Here is a 19114-nt window from a genome sequence, read left to right on the forward strand (position 1 = left end):
TCTTCCCCGCGCCGAGCGCCCCTTGTTCGTCTTCCTCCCTTCACACGACACCCTGCTGGTCGGCGGCTACTGGCCTTCCAAAAACCATAGGTGCCGAAGCTCTCTTCTTCCTAGTTGTGCACCACCGATGCCTCCCGGCTGCGCGTGGAGCTGGAAGAAGCCGCCGTCGCGCGATTAAGGAGCACCGGTCTCTCTGCACGGTGTCGACACCTCTGCCAGCGACAAGAACAGAGCACTGTGGGCGTGAAGGTGGTTTCCGGTGGGCACGGCGTTGCTTCTGGTGGGCGCAGAGTGGTTTTCCGGCAGGTCACAGTTTGGCAGTTGCAACATGGGATTCCTCTTCTTCACGGTGCGTGGCACCAACTGCAGCCTTCCCTCTTCTAGGGTTTTGTGTCATCTTCTTCCTTGGGTGACCAACCGTGAGAAGTAGGGATGACCAAAAACCCCTAAATCAGAGCTTGAGCTGCCGCCCTCCTTCATCCCGAAGCATGACTTCACCGCAGCCTTGACTTCCCGATTGTGATCAGGCTCTTCCTGGCTATGTAGTTGTATTGGATTGTTTGTGTGAGTTCTTTTCGGTTATGGCTGTATGGGAGAGGAAGAGAAAAGTTTGTTTTGTCTTCTTTTCTTGCGATTTATGAAATCGCAGCCTAAATAACCGTCACAAGGCACTAACTTGTTTTGTTATCGGGATTTACCGTAGCCGCGAACTTACAAAGCTTTCGGATAATATTCTATCGTGATCAAAAATAGTTTTGATTTTGTCCTAAATCGGCGGTCAATGATTGACCACCGAAACTACATCGAGAATACGATTTTCGATGTAGTCAAAAAGCCCCGGAACGATCGCGACAAACGTTGTTGCGTGATTTTCGGAACAAAGCTTCTCTTGATTCGATCGTCATCGATCATCGGCTAGTACCGAAGACGATGACATGACTCGTGGCTTCCGAAGCCGTCCAGACGGGAGCTTGACGTGGATCACCAGTAGAGGCGGGACTCCGACGAGGATGCTCAATTGATTCAATACGACTCAACATCGTTATCACGAGGTATACGTTTAGAATAATTTTATTCTGTAAATTTTATTTATGTACATAGAATAATTATTATTTAAAAAATTTTAATTTTCTGCTATACCTTGTACACATGTTATTACTTGCTATGCATGCGTATGTTATTTAATAATTAGTTATAATTATTATTTTATTTTCATTGCGCACGTTTATAAAACGTGTAGACACACACATTGCATCGTTCGGTAATGACAGCTTCCAGCAACAACATGTGGAGGTACGAAATAATTTTCGAACTATTAAGAAGAAGGCAAGTTGTCCCATAACTCTTCACTTCACTGGTGATGCTTCTTCTCCAAGAAGAAATAAAAAGATGACCTTCCTTCTCCCGGGAGTCAGCAACAGCAACTTAGCAACAAAGAGAGGTAATCCTTGTCACAACAGATTCCCGTCACAAATTTATCGGGAATCTGGACCGTTCGATTTTAAAATAGAAGATTAAATCCAGGTCATCACAATCATCCATTCAATCTACGGCCTGGATTTAATCTTAACTTTAAAATTGAAGAAATAAAAAGATTCCCTTCACAAAATTTGTGACGGGAATCTATTGTGACAAGTAGCTTTATTTAGCAACAAAACAAAACTTCAATCTGTTTGTTGTTTCTTTTGCACACACACTCGGGAAAAACCAGGAAGAAAAACGTGATTGGGAGAAATCAAATCTCTCCATCGTGAAGCAGCGCCCTAGGGTTGCATCTTCATCTCCGGCGAGGGTGACGCCGCGCTCTGGTGAAGAAGCACAGTGCGGGGTTGTGGCCGCCGTGATTGGGGCGGAGCAAGGGAGCGCTTGGGACGATGAAGACCGCGCGACTTCCAGCCGTGCTCAGCAGGCCGCGCGAAGGGGCTAGGGTTCCGCTCCTCTTCCTCGGCCGGAGAAGGAAACTGCAATTCCGGTGGCGCCATCACACCGGTGGTCAGCCGCTGCAGCGCCGCGCGATGCCCTATTGTGCTCGCATTTTTCCTCTTGCGTCTTGCTTCTCCGGCCGACCATCAACAGCGACGGTGGGAGGAGGTTCTTCAAGAGGGACGGCGCCCACCCTCCGGTGAAGCACCGCGCTCCGGTGAAGAAACACAATGGCGGCACAGCGCCGGGAGGAAGAAGAGAAAGGGGCGCGCGATCCTTCATTATCCTTGGAGAAGTACATTAGGTTTAGGGCTAACCATATCAACCGAATTGGATTAAGGAGGTGTTTGGTTTTAAGTTGTATTTTTTCGGAAAGTTGGGGTTGAAAATATGTAAATGTATGGTTGGGGTTGAGAAAAGGTTGAGAAAATGTAAATGGAGTGTTTGGTGAATATGAGGTTAAGTTGTATTTTGGATGTCCATTTACTTATTTACCCTAAGAAAATTAAAAAACCCCCATTAGGTTTAGGGCTAACCATATCAACTGAACCGGATTAAACAAGCTGAACCAAATCATATTACTGTAGTGAACAAGGTTCAAACTTGGTTCGCTCGGTTTACTAACCAAACAAATTTTGATTTGACCCAAATCAGTTTTGTTCGATTCGTCTTCACAAGACAAATCTATTCATCTCTTCCGTTTTGCCAAAATCTTTTTCATCGTGAACTAAACCAAGTTGGTTCAATTTGATTCAAAATTGAATCATTTGGTTCACTAACCAAACGACCTCAGATTTGAACGAAATCAATTTCATTCATTTTGTCTTCATAAGATGAATTCAATCATTTTGTCCTTTTTCTGGTCCAACCAGATTTATCTCTCGTTCTGAGAATTTAATTCTCAAACTCGTTTTAAGTCCTTCGAAGAACTTATTATGCATGTGACCCAATAGGTTCTTGGCTATGTTGGCTGTCCGTAATTAACCATTAATTATGGAACGATCATGAGTGACACCTAGTAGTATATCATGATCCCCAATTGAACAAAAAATCAACAATTGATTTTAGAACATTTTCTAAATCTTTCAGCAACTACACTGAATCGTGTCTCGTTCCTTTCACCGTCTTATACCTGCTTGGTTCAGGACATGGTCTATGTATCTGTCCTCATTAGGCTGACTATGTCACACCTAGCCCAAGCTGCTTTCTTGTCCTGTGGATTCAAGTTACTCGTACATGTGTCGAAGAGTACGGTACGCTTGATATGTAATATTTTGGCCAAAGACTTTTAGTAACAATCCTGACAAGCAGCCGCAAGATATACGTCTCCTTTTTCAAGGAGCGGTGAATTCTCTATGAGCTATTCAAATACCTTCAGACACTTTAACTCATACCCAATCATCTCGGGTCCACACCTCCTCGGAGATGCTTACTTAAGATGTCAAAATATAAACCTCTATGACCAAGGTGACTTGAATACCGCAAGTCAAAGGAAACTTGCACTTAAGCTGCATTGAGATCTTCATTGACATATATATCGAACCATATGAAGTCTCAAAGCTGGTCACTCCAATGAACTTATTACTTTTAACCAACATCCACGTTTAACTCTCAACATCTAATGTTGACAGCAGTGAGATCAGCTGCTTGGCTAATCAAGGAGTTCAAAATGTGCTAGTCTCGATAGAATCGATGACGTCCGTGCTCATCAATTCCTCGGCTAGGGATAATTCTAATACATTCATAATTACACATATAGAGATGTTCACTAGTTGTGATCCAATCACAAATTCTCTCACGCTATGAATCGTATTGCAGGCATTCAGTATTTGAGTTTAAGAGCTAATCAAACACATATAGAATGTGCACTCAGTAAATTGCTATTTATCTAATAAATAGTATGACCGTAAGGTGATTGCCTTAGGACACCTCTCAAATCTAATAGAGTCGAATCCTCCCTCGGGACGAATCCTTATCCGAGTCTCATTTGGACGCCAGCCCAAACTTTAGCAATCGGCTCGGTGCCTTTGCCCGCATTTGGCTCACACCGAATGGCCATCGCGGTGCCCGATTTCATCACTCCCATCATTTCTTCTAACAGCCCCATACTCCATAATTATGATCGCCGCCCTGACACTCACATGCGAAATGACTTTACGAGCGTATGTCAACGATGTGACTTTTATCCTGATCATTCCATGTCTTTCTAACAAGATCATACTCAGAGACAAGACATCTCTTTAATTAAGATGGGATGCGCTTAATTGAGATGTGATGAGATCTCTTCCTCTTCCTCTTCCTTATATAAAGGTCAATCCATTCCCTACTAAGGTACGCACACACACGAGCACTCGCCCACTTTCTTCTTCTTTTGCCTATGCTTTTTCTTCTTCCTTGCTGACTTAAACATCGGAGTGGTTGCACCAGGGCACCCCCTAACCTTCCTGCTCACAGTTGCTCTGTTTGCAGGTCCCAGAAATTCAGCATCTTCGATCCAACTCCATTTTAGTGAGGAGATTTGGTCGGTGACACGTCCCGGAGCTGATCTCAATAGGAACAACATGCATGAGACTATCCATTGCGATCTTTCAGCATGTCAAGCATTTTAGATTTGTCAAGGTGAAGTAGTTCCAATTCACCTTAATGGACATTCAAAGGTCAAAAATGTAAGTATACAACCACTATTATAATCCTTGAGCTCCCGAGAACTCATGCATGCTCTTACCTTGCATTTTGAGCATTGTAGATCTATTGAGGTAAAAATGTTATTTCATCTTCTTGCACATCCCACATATTAAATTACAAGTGTGAGACGATCATTGTACTCTTGGTACTTATAGACTTCCCTCTAATTTGAATTTAGACTTGTGTAGATCTATTAAGGTGATCTAAAATTTGACCTTAATATAGTTAGAGAGGTCTAATTGTAGATTTGAGGCCACTGATGTACTCAAGAATTCATTTATGTTTTTATTCCTTAAGTTTTATCTTTGGATATCAGTTGAATGAATAGAAATTCATTTTTAAGGAAAAGGAGAGAAATTTAAGAAAAAACCTATATACATACCAAAATTTTTTTTCAAGCATGGGGACGAAGGGAAAATGGGTAAAGGGGGAAGAAGGATAGACAAAAGAGGCACTAATTATAGTAAAAAAAAAATATTAGTTTTAGAATTTAAAGTTGGGTAAATCTAGATTTCAAATCAAAAGGGCATCTTAGGATTTGATCAGCAAGATAAATTAAGCTAGTTGGATTTTGTTTAGAGATGTCTGGAAATGACTTAGATGCCCCTGAGATAGGATTAAATTAGTTATTACAGGGTAGACTTGTTGAAGTGGGCAAAAGTCAAATCTCGACGAAGTCGAGGTAATGCCCTCTTCTAAAGTGATCAACTATAACTTTCTGATTTACTTTTTTTAGAAATGATCATAGAACCGATCGTGTGAGACTTCTCGAGTAGCGAATTCTATCTTTTATTAAAAAAGAAAATGAGTTAGATGAATTGAGGGTAAATGAACTGAGTCAATGTTCAAATTTATTTATTTATTTATTGAGTTTATTTATTAATAATTTTATGAGCTTGAGATTTTATCAAGCTCAATTAAAAAAATATTATTAAATGTCTATTTAATTCATAAAATTTTATTATTTAATTTTTAACATATACAAATAATTTTAAATTATAAAAATTCATAAATTTTGTACATTTAAATCAAAATTTAATTTAAAAAATTTGATTTTTATGAATTTTATTTTGAATATTAATGAAGCAAGATTACTATTATTCAATCATATTTAGTTTATAAATTATTTTATTATTAAATAAATATAAAATCAGTTTATTTAATTTAGAACCCTAGTTGGAGGATTATTTTATCTTATTTTTGATAATTCAAGTATTAAGTTGTTGCCGATTAATTGGAAAGTGATTGATTCGGTCTCATAAAAATTTTTGATTCATCATCGGGATAAATCGAGAAGCGTAGATAGATTCTAATGGATGACAAGATAAATTAAGAAGTACAAATGGATTGTAACGAACAATTCAACGTTATAAATTTTTTAAATTATCTAAATGTAATATGACATAGATAAAATCTAAAATAAAGATTCTGTTCCACATCTTAATACTATTGTATCATAGCTCAGTTACGGAGAGGAATATTTTTTTTTAACTTAGATATCTAATTTTCAAAACTAATTAATCTTACAAATGATCATTCAATCTTATAAAAATTTTTCATTGGATATTAAGATAAATTTTAAAATGTCACAGTACTGTATTGATAGATCCACTTCCATAGTTCTTCTCATCATTATAGAATTATCAATTGAATATTCTAATTAAACACCAAGCATGTTCTAATTATGTTCTAATTATGTTCTAATTGGGATTAAACTACGATGCTCTACCGCTGCGCCGTGCCCGAGTGCACGGAGAGAATATTCTCTTTTTCGGAAGCGGAGGACGTGCGCTTAATTAGAAAAATAAGAAGGTGCAATTGCCGGTTTTCCAAGTCCCTCCTCCGCACTGCCCCTCCCGATTCTTAGATTTGATCGACCCTCGAAACCTCGATCTTCGCTTCCCATGGCCACCGACGCCCCGGCCAAGTTCCACCCGCCGGATCTCCTCCCTACTTCCGGCGACCTAAGCGTCATCCAACACGACGGCATCCACTTCTGGCAGTTCATGGTCGCTGGATCTGTTGCCGGCCTTGTCGAGCACACTGCTATGTTTCCCGTCGATACCCTTAAAACCCGGATGCAGACCGGATCCCCACCATGCCAGCCTCTTCTCAGCCTCCGTCAGACCCTTCGCACCATCCTCGCCGCCGAGGGCACCCGTGGACTATACCGTGGAGTTGGCGCGATGAGCCTCGGGGCTGGCCCCGCCCACGCCGTGTACTTTTCCGTGTACGAGCTCTCCAAGAAGTCCCTTTCCTCGGGAAACCCTAACAATCCCGTCGTTCATGCCGCATCTGGAGTGCTTGCCACCATCGCCAGCGATGCGGTGTTTACTCCAATGGACACTGTGAAGCAACGTTTGCAGTTGAAGAGTAGCCCTTATAAAGGGTTTGTGGATTGCGTCGCCAGGGTCTTGAGGGAGGAGGGGATTAGGGCTTTCTTTGCTTCGTATAAGACTACCGTGTTGATGAATGCTCCCTATACAGCGGTGCACTTCGCAACCTATGAGGCGGCAAAGAGGGGTCTAATGGGGATCTCACCAGCGAGCGTAGATGACGAGCGACTGGTTGTGCATGCCACTGCTGGTGCTGCTGCGGGTGCCTTGGCAGCAGCCGTCACCACACCTCTTGATGTGGTCAAGACCCAGTTACAGTGTCAGGTAAATCTTTCATTCAAATGCTCCTGCATAAAGGATATTTTGCCCTTTCTCTGTTCTTATTACTTAATTTCTCATCTTGGTTTCTTTTGTTCTGGAAAGTTTGCATTAATCTGTATATATTTCCCCTTATAAGTTGTTGCCTTCCTACAAAGTTTGCAAGTGTTATCCAATTAGTCAGATCATAACATTCATCAGATGAGCCTACGTCTGGTATAAATAATTTGGTACAGCTATGTTTAAGATATGTGGAGGACTAGCAATATTATTATTGCTGATCGAAGTTAAGATTTTCAAGTATAAGATTTATTTGGAAACAACCACTTGGAAGGTCATTGTTTCCCTAACTTATTGGACTTTTGGGTAACAACTCTAGCTTTTAATGGTGCGGTAGTCTTCATTGTTGATGTAAGTTAATAGTTGCCTATGAACATTGTATAATTTTAATCCTATATGAGATATTTAGTCGGTTCATATTGTAGTCATGTATATATTAGTGTGATTATTCTCTGTTCAATTGAATCATCAATTAAATATATCTGAGTGATTACTTTCCATGAAATTGAATAATCATTTGTAGCCTATATATAAAAGCAAGAAGTCTATGATTTCTCTATAGGATTTCTTATTATAGGGGAAGGTGGTGGACGAGATGTAGTGTTGTAGCCTCTCCTTCCTATATGTTCCTACCCTCTCCTTCACCATCATACCTCAACTCCCTCATGCCTCAATGCAGTTTGTGGTCTCTATCTCCTTATGATGACTCTTCTTGCTACCAAACCCAAATATCTTCTATAATTTTCCCTTTCTATTGGGAAAGACAAACCACCCTCCTAATCATCTTTTCTATTAATGATCAATTCTATCATCATAGTGACTCAAGGATTAATATTTTTGGATTTTTCTCACCCTCCTAGACTCCAAGATTCCCTCTTCCTCTCTTTTCTCATTGCCAAATCCACCATCAAAGCTTTACTTCAGCATATTCATCCACCTTGTAACATCATACTATGAGAAGTTGATTTGCTAATCAGGTAAATTCAATTCCGTATTTGAAAATACTTTTATTTAATTTTAGTTGGTTGTTATCAAATTTCTATATTTACCTAATTTTTCAAATAAAACCTTTGTTTTTTCCCTTTTCCACAAAACCAAGTTTGGTTATCTTATTTGGTCAAACTTATTTCATCCTAATATATACATATACGGATATACCTATTTTTATGGTAGTCCTTTATTTGTACTCTTAACTTATTAATTGACTAATGTTATAAATTTTTTATAAATTTCATTACTTGTCAGCTTTTAACATTACATGTTGAACCCTATTGTAAGAGATGTAGACAATAGGTATGAGATATTTGAAACAAGAGATAATAACATTGTGAACAAGTATAAACCTAATCTTGTCATGCATTCTAAGCCTACTTGTATGTTGATGGGTTTAATCAACAAATGTTCTTGCCCTACTATAAGAGAGGAAGTTGTGCCTCACATTTATATGATGGGTATTTTCTGCTTCATATATTTATGTACTTATTGTTAGGATCTATTGTAGATGTGTTGGATAGCTAGGAGGTGGTGCGGGGATAGCGTTGACCTAGACAGAACTTTTGTTTTCTATTCTACAATCACACGAGTCATTCTGTGGATCCTTCTATCTTTCTCTTTTCTAATGGTTTAGAAATTTGTTACAAGAAGTTTTACAATGAAAGAAAATCAATTTAATGTTGTAAGACAATAATAGAGCTTTAATGTAAAAACCTTTAGCTCATACAAGAGTAAAGCTATAAATTAAACATGAGATCACAAGAATATTGGAGCTTGACCACAATTTTACCAACCTTGACTAGCTTCTCCCTTTAATTGTACCCTCAAAGTTGCCTTTCAACAATATTTAGTCTATTGTAATGCAACGCTCCAGTTGATTTAACCTTTTTCAATTGTCTATTTTCGTGATCGCGTAAGCTTTCACCTTGCAATGAATCCTTTGATTCAACTTCATTTTAGTCAAGTATTCTTCCTAGCAACGAATCCTTTGATTAACTTGACCTTTTCCCAGTCGACTACTTGCAAATTCACGTACGTTTTGTGACGATGCAACATTTCAACGATCTTTTTGTAACTTTTGTTTGGGATTTAGTTAAGTGTCCAGTTGACTCAACTCTAGTCAGCTGATAGTTAACTCTACTCCGAATAAAAATATTTTGTTTGTGAGCAAATATTTTGAGTTGACTCTCTAGATTACCAACATACCAATTGACTGATGCCGACCGATAGATTGGATCATTGACTACTACCAAACTATGGTTGAGCCATAATCTAAGTCAACATTTGCTCGATTCTGACAACTTACTAAGAATTTATCTATTGTAGCTTTACTTTGCCTAAGGTCATCTTCCGTCGGATCTTTAGTCCCTTCAATGCACGAAGTCCTTGGCTTGTTTTATGTGTCATCCTTCACTTGTCACCTATGTAGTTCACCTCTTGTGACTCTTGTTAATGTTGCTAATTCAACGCTCCTCTTACAATCCCTCAAATATTCAATATTGAACTTCTTAGAGCTCTAGCAGACTTTTGAGCCACGAGCCAATCAATTTGGTTGTGCAAGATTCATACGTACTCTACCAAGTTCTTGGACAACTTCATGCCCACCTCAGTAATAAAGACAAACTTAAATTCATTGCTAAGTACATTAAAACACCTTAGTTGAATATGACCACTTAAGGCATAACTATACTAGCAATTTCCCTCATTTTTGTGTTTAATAATTCTTTTAAAAAAATTAATAAGGATAATTAAACCAACAACTAGGCTGCTCCTTAACTTAAGCTTCTCTTCACCTAACTCCCATTAAGTTAGGATTTTAGTTCTTCATTCTCCACATTTGGCACACATCAAAATGAATCAAATTGGATTTATTTAAAACATCGATTAAGCTATCCATTTTATCATCAAGATAAAACTTTAGCATAAAGATCAACACATGTTCAAATAAATCCAAAATTAATTAAAAAACATGGTTAAAAAAATTGATAAAACTCATTTATGCACTTTTTAGTCAGCTGACTATTTAGTGTCACTTGCTCACTATTTAGTGCTAGTCGACTAATTCCTATAATATTAAACAATTTGTTTTTTTAATGAAGAATTGCAAACTTTTTAAAAAATAAAATCTCACAGAGAAGTTTATGTTTAATAGTTTTAACAGAGAAAAAATAAAGCATTTGTTTTGATAGCTTTTTGAATAGAGAGTGTTTTTTTAATAGTAAACATATATTTTTAATTAGAAATTTGAAATTTTCAAAATAAGATTATTGAATTATAATCTTTGAGCCAAATGTACACTGTCAATAGATAGAGCTCCCACATAATTGGTAATCATTCACATAACAAGTCATCTTCCACATAATTGATCATATGATCAATATTTTAGTATTATTGGGTTAACATAGTGCATTAAACTAACATTGTGAACTGGAGTATTACCCTAACATGTCACTTGATATATAGATATCTCGATGAAAATATTAAATTATCTAAGTTTACAGTGAGATGTAACAAAGTATTTCTGATTTTGCTATGTGATCATGCAATCTAATCATGTAATAAAATGAGTCTACCACAGTATAAATATATTGATTAAAATTCCATTTGGTTAACTTTAGCAAAATTATTTTAGTAGCGAATGATTAAGCAACTTATATATGTTAACCCACTTGGAGTCACCAACAACTCTTTAGTAACCCATTTTCTATAGCTTTGGATTATCCTCTAACAATAAGACAATGGTAGATCGTTTTATTCTTGGTTTCCATGTAACCTAACCCATTTTTGTTAAAATTTACATATTGACTCCTAATGATCATGTGTAAGGTTTTTTGAGCATATTGTAAATTTCTCTAATGCCTTTTTTAATATAATCACTTTATTTTTCAAATCATTGTTTTCTACATCTAGTTCTTGCATCTTATCATAACAAGCATAGTCATCTAATTTTTATTCTAAAATGCCAACAAATTTCTTTAGTTGAATATTTTTTTCTCTTAGCCAGATCTAGCCATGGTAGAAATTGCATCTAATAATTCTTTATGGAAAAATTGTTTTGCTTACCTAGTCACTTAAGTAGTATGATTTAGCTCCCCTTTGACTTGGCTCTCTTCTTTAGATGATATTTGTAACACTTCATTGTCATTGGTAGTGAGTGCTAGTTAATTTTTATGGTTGATTTCATTTTCGCTCTTCAATGAAGAAGTGTTATCCTATGTGATCTTGAAGACATTTTTCTTCTTTTAGGTTCTTGGCTTTTCCTTTTCTTTTCCCTTTTTCAATTTTAACATTAGCGTCTCATATGTCTTATTCTTATGAATTGTAACATTAAAGCTTTCTCTTTCTCTTTTTGTTCTTGTTTCTCCTTAGAATCTTCTTCACATCATTCATGCTAAGATGCTTTACTTGTCTCACCATCTAAGCTTCTTTCTTGCTCTCCACTAAAGATGATGATTCCAAAGGCATAGGACTTCTACTTTTATCCTTCTTGCTAGCTGTAATAGCAACTCCGCTTGTTCTTGCCTTTTCTTCCTCCATTATTCCGTATTGTGTTTCATACAATTCTATAGTTGAAGATATATCCTCTCCTCTAAGGTGGATAGTTTAAAGTTTCTTGACATATAGAATGCATCTATCATAGATCACTATTGAGGTGTCCAGGGGAACCCATTTAATGCATTTCAGAGTAATTCTTGATTGGACATGTTTTCTCCGATGTTGGTTAAGTCATTTATTAGCACTTTGTACCTTGAGTGCATTATTTGAGAATATAAAAGGTCGTCGCATTTATCAAGCTTGACTTTTGTGGTTCCTTTGTGTAGCTCTACAAGCTTTTTATAGAGCTCCTTGGCCCATGAGCAAATTCCTATTTACTTTATTTCTTAAATCGAGGAATGTGGAGTAGATGGTGTTCGACCTTTGCGTTTACTATATACTCATCTCTTTGCTTCCTTGTCCTTCGATTCTTATCCAAGATTATACCCTTTGTTTCCTTAGGAAACTCAAAATCATTCACAATGTAATGTCAAAGTTGAATTTAAAGAATACCTCCATTTTTCGTTTCCACATTCTTAACTCTCCCTCGAACTCCATTTATTGTTTTCACATTCTGAACTCTCCCTCAAATTTTGGTGACGCAAAGTGTGAACTTGCCATTGCTTCATTGATGATCTTTGACAACGATTTTACTTTGATGCCACGTGCTAGGATTCATAATGTGTCGGATAATGGGGTGAACTTGAAATTCAAATCCTTTTCTCTTGTCAATCTTTTGCAAGGTCACACAAACAAGCTAATTGCAGCAGAAATATAAAGCAAGTAAAACAATCATCTAATATAAGGGATTTTTCGTAATTTGGAACCTCCAATTCATACTCAATGGCCAATAGCTTGTAAGGCGACTTACTCTATGAATTCCATAAGCTTACTTCTTTTTTGTGGCGGAGAAACATTAAGAAGTCTTTAACATAGTATAACAGACGAATATAGATATTCTCCTCATATAGAGGAAAGCTATGGATTCTTACCCATGAAATGAAAATTAGGAATTGTATTATCTCAAACTTTGTCCCATGCATAGGATTCTAACCTTTTTTATAGGTTAACATTATGACTTATTCTTTATAAAATAATAGAAGATTTTTCATATAAAACTCTAATTATCCTAATAAAAAAAGCTAATAAACTTTTATAAAAAAATTAAACAATTTTTTTAAGTTCCAACAAAATTATAAATGTTAATGATTGGACAATTTAAAAAAAAATTAAATAGAATTTAAATTTTTGAGTGTGTTATTGTCCTCAAAAAAACTCAACTTCGTTGAGTGGGGTGGTGGAGCAGTTGAAAAGCAGAGGCGCCTTTTTAGTCGAATTGGATAAATGTTGGTTTATTTCTTCAATCATTTTCTTTTCGATGCTAATGTGTTTTCTTATTTACATCATTCTCCCCCAATGATGAGAACTTGACTCCCACCGACTCTTGGCGGGTTGTCAACTTTTCTTCTTGGATTGTCTTTCCCAAGTGTAGAGAACAATTGCTTTGGTAACTCTATCTACCACACTAAGAAGGTTGTCAATGATGGAAGCATAGCAGTCAATAGTAGTATAACCTGTAGGCAATTCAAAGAAAGTGAAATAATATATTCCCATTGAAAATTAGATTGATGATTAAATAAATATACAAATCAATAACATATGATTTAGTATTAATCTTTCTCATAATTTGACAAGAACCCAAAGAGGGCATAAAGCTTTTTGGAGGAAATTATAGGAAAGTATATAGGGTGAATGCAGTCACTTTTTAAATCTATGATGTGTATTACTTTGAAATTTATAAGCCTCCTACTTGGCGTCACTTTTTTTTCTAACATTAAAATGGATCTCTTGTTGCACATAGTAAAACTCCATGCTTTATAGGGCTTGTTTTTTGAGATGTTCAAAATGGGAATTATCACAATTTGATAGATTTTGTGATAAAAAATGGCTACCTATTTAAAGGGACATGCCTTTCTTATTTGGGAATACAGATGGTGACCTAGTTGGACATTTTAAATGGATAAGACAATTGCTCTTGTATTTTACTAGCTCTAACTTTGGCTAGATGTTGCCCGAAGACAATAAGCAAATACAGGCCACTGCCTACACCCTATAAACCTTGGAAGGATGTTAGCATAGACTTTGTCTTAGGATTAGCTCGCATGAATCAGAGCCATGACTCGATTTTAGTTGTAATAGGTTGATTTTCTAAAATGACACATTTTATTTCATATAATAAAATAAATGATGCATCATAAATAGTTAAATTGTTCTTTAAAAAAGTTATTTGTTTGCACAGGTTACTCATGATTATAGTGTCAAATAGGGATGTAAAGTTCTATTTTTGGAAAATCCTATGGAAGTTATTTAGAACCTAACTTAAATTCTCTTCCACCTTTCATCCATAAACTGATGGTCAAACTGAGATTGTTAATCGCAGTTTCGAAAACTTGTTAAGGTGTCTGGTGGGTGAAAAATCAATCTTGCCATTTGGTGAATTTACTTACAATAATTCAATAAACTCATCTATTGGTTGTAGCCCATTTGAAATTGTTTATGGGTTGAAAGCTCATCAACCTATTGATTTGATTCTATTACCTACCCTTTCTCATTCTTCTGAGTTAGATAAGAGTTTTATTGAGTGAATTAGAGAGATCCACGTCGAAGTCAGGAGGAAAATCACACTTAATGAGATATAAAATTCAAGTTGATGCATTTGTAAGTTTAAGGAGTACAAGATAGGAGACTATGTGCTTGTCTGCATTCGCTCAGAAGACTTTCTTAAAAAATAAAAATTCAAAAAACTTCATGTTCATTTCTTTGGTCCATTTCAAATTGTGAGAAAAATTAGGACTTAATTGAGGATTTACTACTATATCAGGGAACATTTGAGCTTTCTTTGTTCGTTGATTTGCCTATAGGTCGTGTAACTACAATGCTAGTTCCGACACTCCCATCCGTACTACAACTTTCTCATCAAATTAAGAGCATTATAGATCATTAAACAGTGATCTCTCCAAATGAAAGCACTCATCAATATCTAGTTCATTGGAAAAAACTTTCAGAGATTGATGACGCGTGAATCACCAAAGATGAACTTCGAAGCCTCCCTTAGACTTCTAGAAGGAATTGAGCAACAACTACTTGATTTAATCGGAGAGGAATGCCTCCTCGCACTAATATGCTGCGTTGACAGACTTGAATTTGTCAGTCCATCTTCTCACTCGACGAAGTCTAGTTTTTTTCAATTGGGGAGAATAACGTAATTAATAATTTAATTCTATTAAAAAAATTATTTTATATATATTTTTGAAAGAACCCGTCTAAGTTTTATAAGGATAATTAGGATTTTTCTAAGTCATAATTTTTATAATTTGTTGGAACTTTTAAAAGTTTTATTTCTTTTTTAAAGAGTTTTTATTAGGACAATTAGGGTTTTATTAGAAGAAAACCTTTTATTTTATAAAAATAAGTCATGCTATGAAACTATAAATAGGGGTTAGAATCCTGTAATGAACAAGTTTTGAGTTAATATAATTCCAATTTCCTTTTTCTCTAGATGAGAATTGGCCATTCCTCTCTATGAGGATCGTGACTTCGTTCGTACGTTGTGCTACATCACCTGATCAGTTTTTTTATGCCCAATTCGACTTCAATTCGATACCCAAATTCAACTTATCAGTTTGGTTCATATCAAATAGTCTATTTTTTTTCTTCTAAATGTGAAATTTAAATACGACAAAAAAGTTTGGCATTTAACTTAACTATTTGGTGATCTCTTAAACTACCTTCCAATTAGACTCTACACCAACATGCAACATCTCTATAGGTGTAATTATCTACTAATACCGGACCTTAATGCTATCCAACCTTTTAAATTCCATTATTATCATTTTCTTGAATCACTGAGGTATAGAAAGAGGAAGGTAATTGTATCTTCTAGAAGAACCTTCAAGAAAAAATCGCATGCAGTACAAAGCCATAATGTGCTCGTGAGGTGAAGGTTGTCTGATTCACAAGGAGGGGGTTGGGTGGTTATGGGGGCTTGTCATTCTTGTAAGAAAGGGCAAGACGATCATGCACTAGGTTCAAAAGAAAGACATCACCATATGATAAGGGATTTCCTTCTTGTCAATCCCTTGCGGCCATCTACACTGACCATTGTGTTATCTCACACATGGTTTTCTATGTAAAACTTTCTTGATCTTGATAAATCCCTACAAAATGATTTTGATGCATGACATTGAATGGTCCTGATCATCAAAATAAGAAAGCTTGGTATGTTTAGTGATTGACCTAGAATAAAGACAAAAGAACATAAGATTGAAGGAGAAGGCAAAGGAAATTGAGCTATCCTGATTCAGGCTGCAATAGGCAGTTCTATCCATTCACTATAAGCAAGTTATGATGACAGAAACACTAAGTTGATCTTTAGAAGAGACCCCCAAGGAAAGCGATGAGGTGGGAATGGGAATAATGGTAAGGTGATCCTCCAATGTCTGGCACTGGGTCCTATTTCAATTTGCAAGGTGACCTTCAATTAGGTAAATTCCTGTAGCATGTCTGCATAAAAGTCTTGTTTGAAGGTCACCATATTTTATGATCTCCAAATTTGTAAGTGGTATTGGTAAATTCTAGCAAAAGCTCGGTTGCTTTCTCTCAACCACTTGACAAACAGAGTTCCTCTATTAGGCATGTCACCCTGGAATTCTAAGCCAAGCATGAGACAATACTACGGCTCTTAACTGTGCAGGGCATACAATAAACAAAGGAGCTTCTACCTGATGACAATGAGATCATGAGTGACCGTACACGGCCCTTTTGGTCCGCATTCCATTACTTGGAATGACCAACATATTCTGTTAACTCATTGGTAACATGTAAAAAGCTATAAAATAATACATCACATATAACATCCTATTTAAACTAAAATCAATATAAACCCCAGGTAGTTACCAAGAAACAAATTCTTCATTCCAAGGCAATATTGACTGCAAAACTACGGTGCACACATGTCCATATAGTTGCACGTGTCTGAGATACAACCTATGATTAAAACCCTAATATCAAAACTCGCCAATAGATCTGTGAACTCATGATTAAACTTTTAGTTACCAACACTAGTTCAGTCCAAATAAACACAGTTGAAGTTTTGTTTATCGATTTGCATCAAATTTGCCATGTTTCAAGGTCAAATTTAATCCATAACCAGCCCAATGCATAACTCATTGAATAGAAGCTCCAGTAACCCTCAACTCGACCATTCAGTCCAAATTATAACTAAATTGATGAATTAAAGTGCAGATGCCTCAATCTTAGATGGTATTCATTAGCTTATAAGTATGCTAGGATAAATAATAAGTTGGCATAACAACTATACTCAAAACTGTTTTTGGGGTGCCAGAACACACTGTATTGAAGCCCAATGATGTCTAACGCCCAAGCCTTTATAATAAAAATAAGTGGTTCAAATCACAACTATGTGGTCTCTCTGACCCACCTTAAATGTTGGTAAATATTTCATGGATAATACCATAGATCTTGTTTCCATACATTATCATGGCCGGCATGCTCAAAATGCCTTGCTAAAAGAATAAAGTTTTTTTTTCAGTTTTGCAATAAAAGGAAACTAATGTGTGTCAAATAATAAAATATTGGCATGTTAGTAATGAATTGAAACATTTGGCTAAATTTGTTATAGGTGCTGATATTAAGGATAGACTTCTGCTCTTTTTCTTGCAGCAACACCCTTCATTTTACTCCTACCACATTTCAACAAGTAGGAGAATCACACATGAGATTTTAGAGCTTGTAGTGAAAATTCTAATTTCCGCATTAGGTGATGTATCAGTGATCTTCTCTGCAGGTTATTCAATCTGGTAACTTGCCAAATAATCTGACATCATTTTCTATCCTTGTTTCTTTTACAGGATTATATACTCTTTTGACTGATTTTGGAAAGTTGCTGATTAATTGTTTTACAGATGTTGCATTTGAACTCCCCACTTTTTATCTTTTGATACAGCTGCAAACAATGTTAAAATTTTGGTTTGTTTACTTAATCCTCTGATATCAGGGCGTGTGTGGTTGCGATCGATTCTCAAGCAGCTCCACAAGTGAGGTTATACATGCGATAGTGAGGCGTGATGGATATATGGGCTTGTTGAGGGGTTGGAAACCTAGAATGCTGTTTCATGCACCAGCGGCGGCCATTTGCTGGACGACGTATGAAGCAGCAAAGTCATTTTTCCATAACTTGAATGACCAAAAGTGACCTTCAGGAAATCTCTCTCTTTTTTTTTTTTTAATTTTTTTTACATATTGCTAAATCCTCTACGTAATATGCTTACGCCAGATGAAAGAATTGATCTTTAATCCATTTTGCTGTATCTGTACCCTTAGTTCTATTTTTTATTTTCTCATAAATGACAATGATGCAATATAACAAGTTACTGCGAATGTAATTTTTGCAATATCATGAAAATTATTCCTTAACTTGGATTTTGCAATTTGGTGGAATTGTTTTTTTTTTTATCATGTGTACGCGTGTTAGCTTCTGATGTTCTTTTGGAGGGTTTGTAACCCTAGCTAATGCAAATGGTGAGTTAAACTCAAGATTCTTTGTTTTTCTCTGAAATTTCTTTTAACAGAAAGGATCTATTTCGTAAAGTCAACTTGGATCTCCTTAGTCTTTGATTTTTGGATCATTCAGATTATTTTCAGACCTGGACTTGGTTTCACTACTGTCTCCAGCATCGATAAGAAATTTTTAGCAGCAACTTTTGATGAGAAAGTTGCACCTCAACGGAGGATATGATTTACGGCAATATAAATTATGCTGATTCACTATCACTCGTATAATAGAAGGGCAAATATCAAATCTAACAATGGTGGATTGAGATTGTGCCTTTCTGTTTAAAAATCTTCAATCCAAGTTTCCTCATTAATCGTATCAAACATTTTTTTATTCGTCACCTTTCATAAAATAACTCAATAAATAATATTATATATCAATATTAATTCACGTATTATCTAATACGCTCCAAATAGTTAAAAAAAATATAAACCTTAAAATTATATTTTATCGAACCGCGTAATCAAATTTCCATAAAACTCAATTTTCATATTTATCAAAATATTACAGCTATTTTATATTATTCTTTTATTAATAATTGACTATTTATTCATTAGTAATCGATAGTCAAGTGTACCAATTGATTTCTAAATTTACTATGTTAAATTTATAATAAATAATTGATTATCCA

General features: G+C 36.0%; 1 protein-coding gene across 1 annotated transcript; it reads left to right on the forward strand.

Annotated features, from left to right (window-relative positions):
* Positions 1-6452: 6452 nt before the first annotated feature.
* LOC141845222 (uncharacterized) lies at positions 6453-18342 on the forward strand (the record flags this gene model as incomplete). Its single annotated transcript, XM_074733282.1, is given in 2 exon segments — positions 6453-7268; positions 17926-18342. Coding segments are annotated over 2 exon segments (954 nt in total). The 3' UTR covers positions 18124-18342.
* Positions 18343-19114: the final 772 nt, after the last annotated feature.

Source organism: Curcuma longa, chromosome 14 (genome assembly GCF_044706935.1).
Source record: "Curcuma longa cultivar G26 ecotype Majalengka, Jawa Barat chromosome 14, ITB_CL_G26_1.1, whole genome shotgun sequence".
NCBI classification, from domain to species: Eukaryota; Viridiplantae; Streptophyta; class Magnoliopsida; order Zingiberales; family Zingiberaceae; genus Curcuma; species Curcuma longa.